General features: G+C 68.8%; 2 protein-coding genes across 2 annotated transcripts in view; both read left to right on the plus strand.

Moving 5' to 3' along the window:
- Positions 1-502, plus strand: part of CAD (carbamoyl-phosphate synthetase 2, aspartate transcarbamylase, and dihydroorotase) — a 30244-nt gene extending 29742 nt beyond the window's left edge. The window contains exons 41-42 of the mRNA XM_019520862.1: positions 83-177; positions 256-502. Coding sequence (XP_019376407.1) covers positions 83-177; positions 256-358 — 198 coding nt within the window. The 3' untranslated portion in view covers positions 359-502. The remainder of the gene's footprint in view (positions 1-82; positions 178-255) is intronic.
- Positions 503-660: 158 nt separating this feature from the next.
- MPV17 (MPV17, mitochondrial inner membrane protein) overlaps positions 661-875 on the plus strand; it is an 11229-nt gene continuing 11014 nt past the window's right edge. The window contains exon 1 of the mRNA XM_019520863.1: positions 661-700. The gene's annotated coding sequence lies outside the window, so the exon portion shown is untranslated. The remainder of the gene's footprint in view (positions 701-875) is intronic.

Below are 875 nucleotides of genomic sequence, written 5' to 3' on the forward strand. Positions count from 1 at the left end.
GGCAGGGCTGTATCCCTGCCAGGGGGCCTATTGCACATGGAGTGGGGGGAAAGCAGCCAACTGACGCCCACTCTCTCCCCAGTGCTTCGGGCAGTTCGTCCTCACCCCGCACAGCATGACCAGGGCCAAGAAAAAGATGGTGGTGATGCACCCTATGCCCCGTGTCAACGAGATCAGGTGAGGGGGGTGGGCTCTGGCTGGGTGATGCTGGGCTGCACTCCCCCACCTGCCCTGATGCTCCATCTTGCCCCACAGCGTGGAGGTGGACTCAGACCCCCGGGCCGCCTACTTCCGGCAGGCAGAGAACGGCATGTACATCCGTATGGCCCTGCTGGCCACTGTGCTGGGCCGCTACTAGGCCCGGCCCCGCAGCCAGGGCCAGAGCCATGGCCCAGCACCGGGAGCAGACCGGATTGACCGTGGGACCGGGACCACGACCAGGACGGGGATGGGAAGGACTGGAAAGGGGGGGAGGGGCGCTCGGGCCACAATAAAGCTCCTCCCACCGCAACCGCCTGTGTCCGTGTGTGGGGGGCGCAGGAGGCGCCATCTGCGCTGTACGTGGTTCCCGTACGAGGGGTGGGCGTTCGAAAGCCGGAAGTCCTGCGGCCGGAAGTCCTCCAGAGCTGAGCTTCCGGGGGGGGGGCGTCTCACTTCCCGGCCGGCCCGTTTCTGACGTCACTGCTACGTTGTAATTCAGGTGGGTGAGTGACGCCACGACGGGGGCGGGGGGGGGACACCACGTGAGCGCCCGGGAACGGGCCCCTCCGGCGGCTGACTCCGGGCGGGGCGGCGTGGGGCGCTGTTGCCATGACAACACCTCAGTGACGGCCCGCGCCGCGACGACCCCCCCGCCGCCCCCCCCAGCGGGGCGA

Source organism: Gavialis gangeticus, unplaced genomic scaffold, assembly GCF_001723915.1.
Source record: "Gavialis gangeticus isolate Ggan-Ray unplaced genomic scaffold, GavGan_comp1, whole genome shotgun sequence".
Classification (NCBI taxonomy): domain Eukaryota; kingdom Metazoa; phylum Chordata; order Crocodylia; family Gavialidae; genus Gavialis; species Gavialis gangeticus.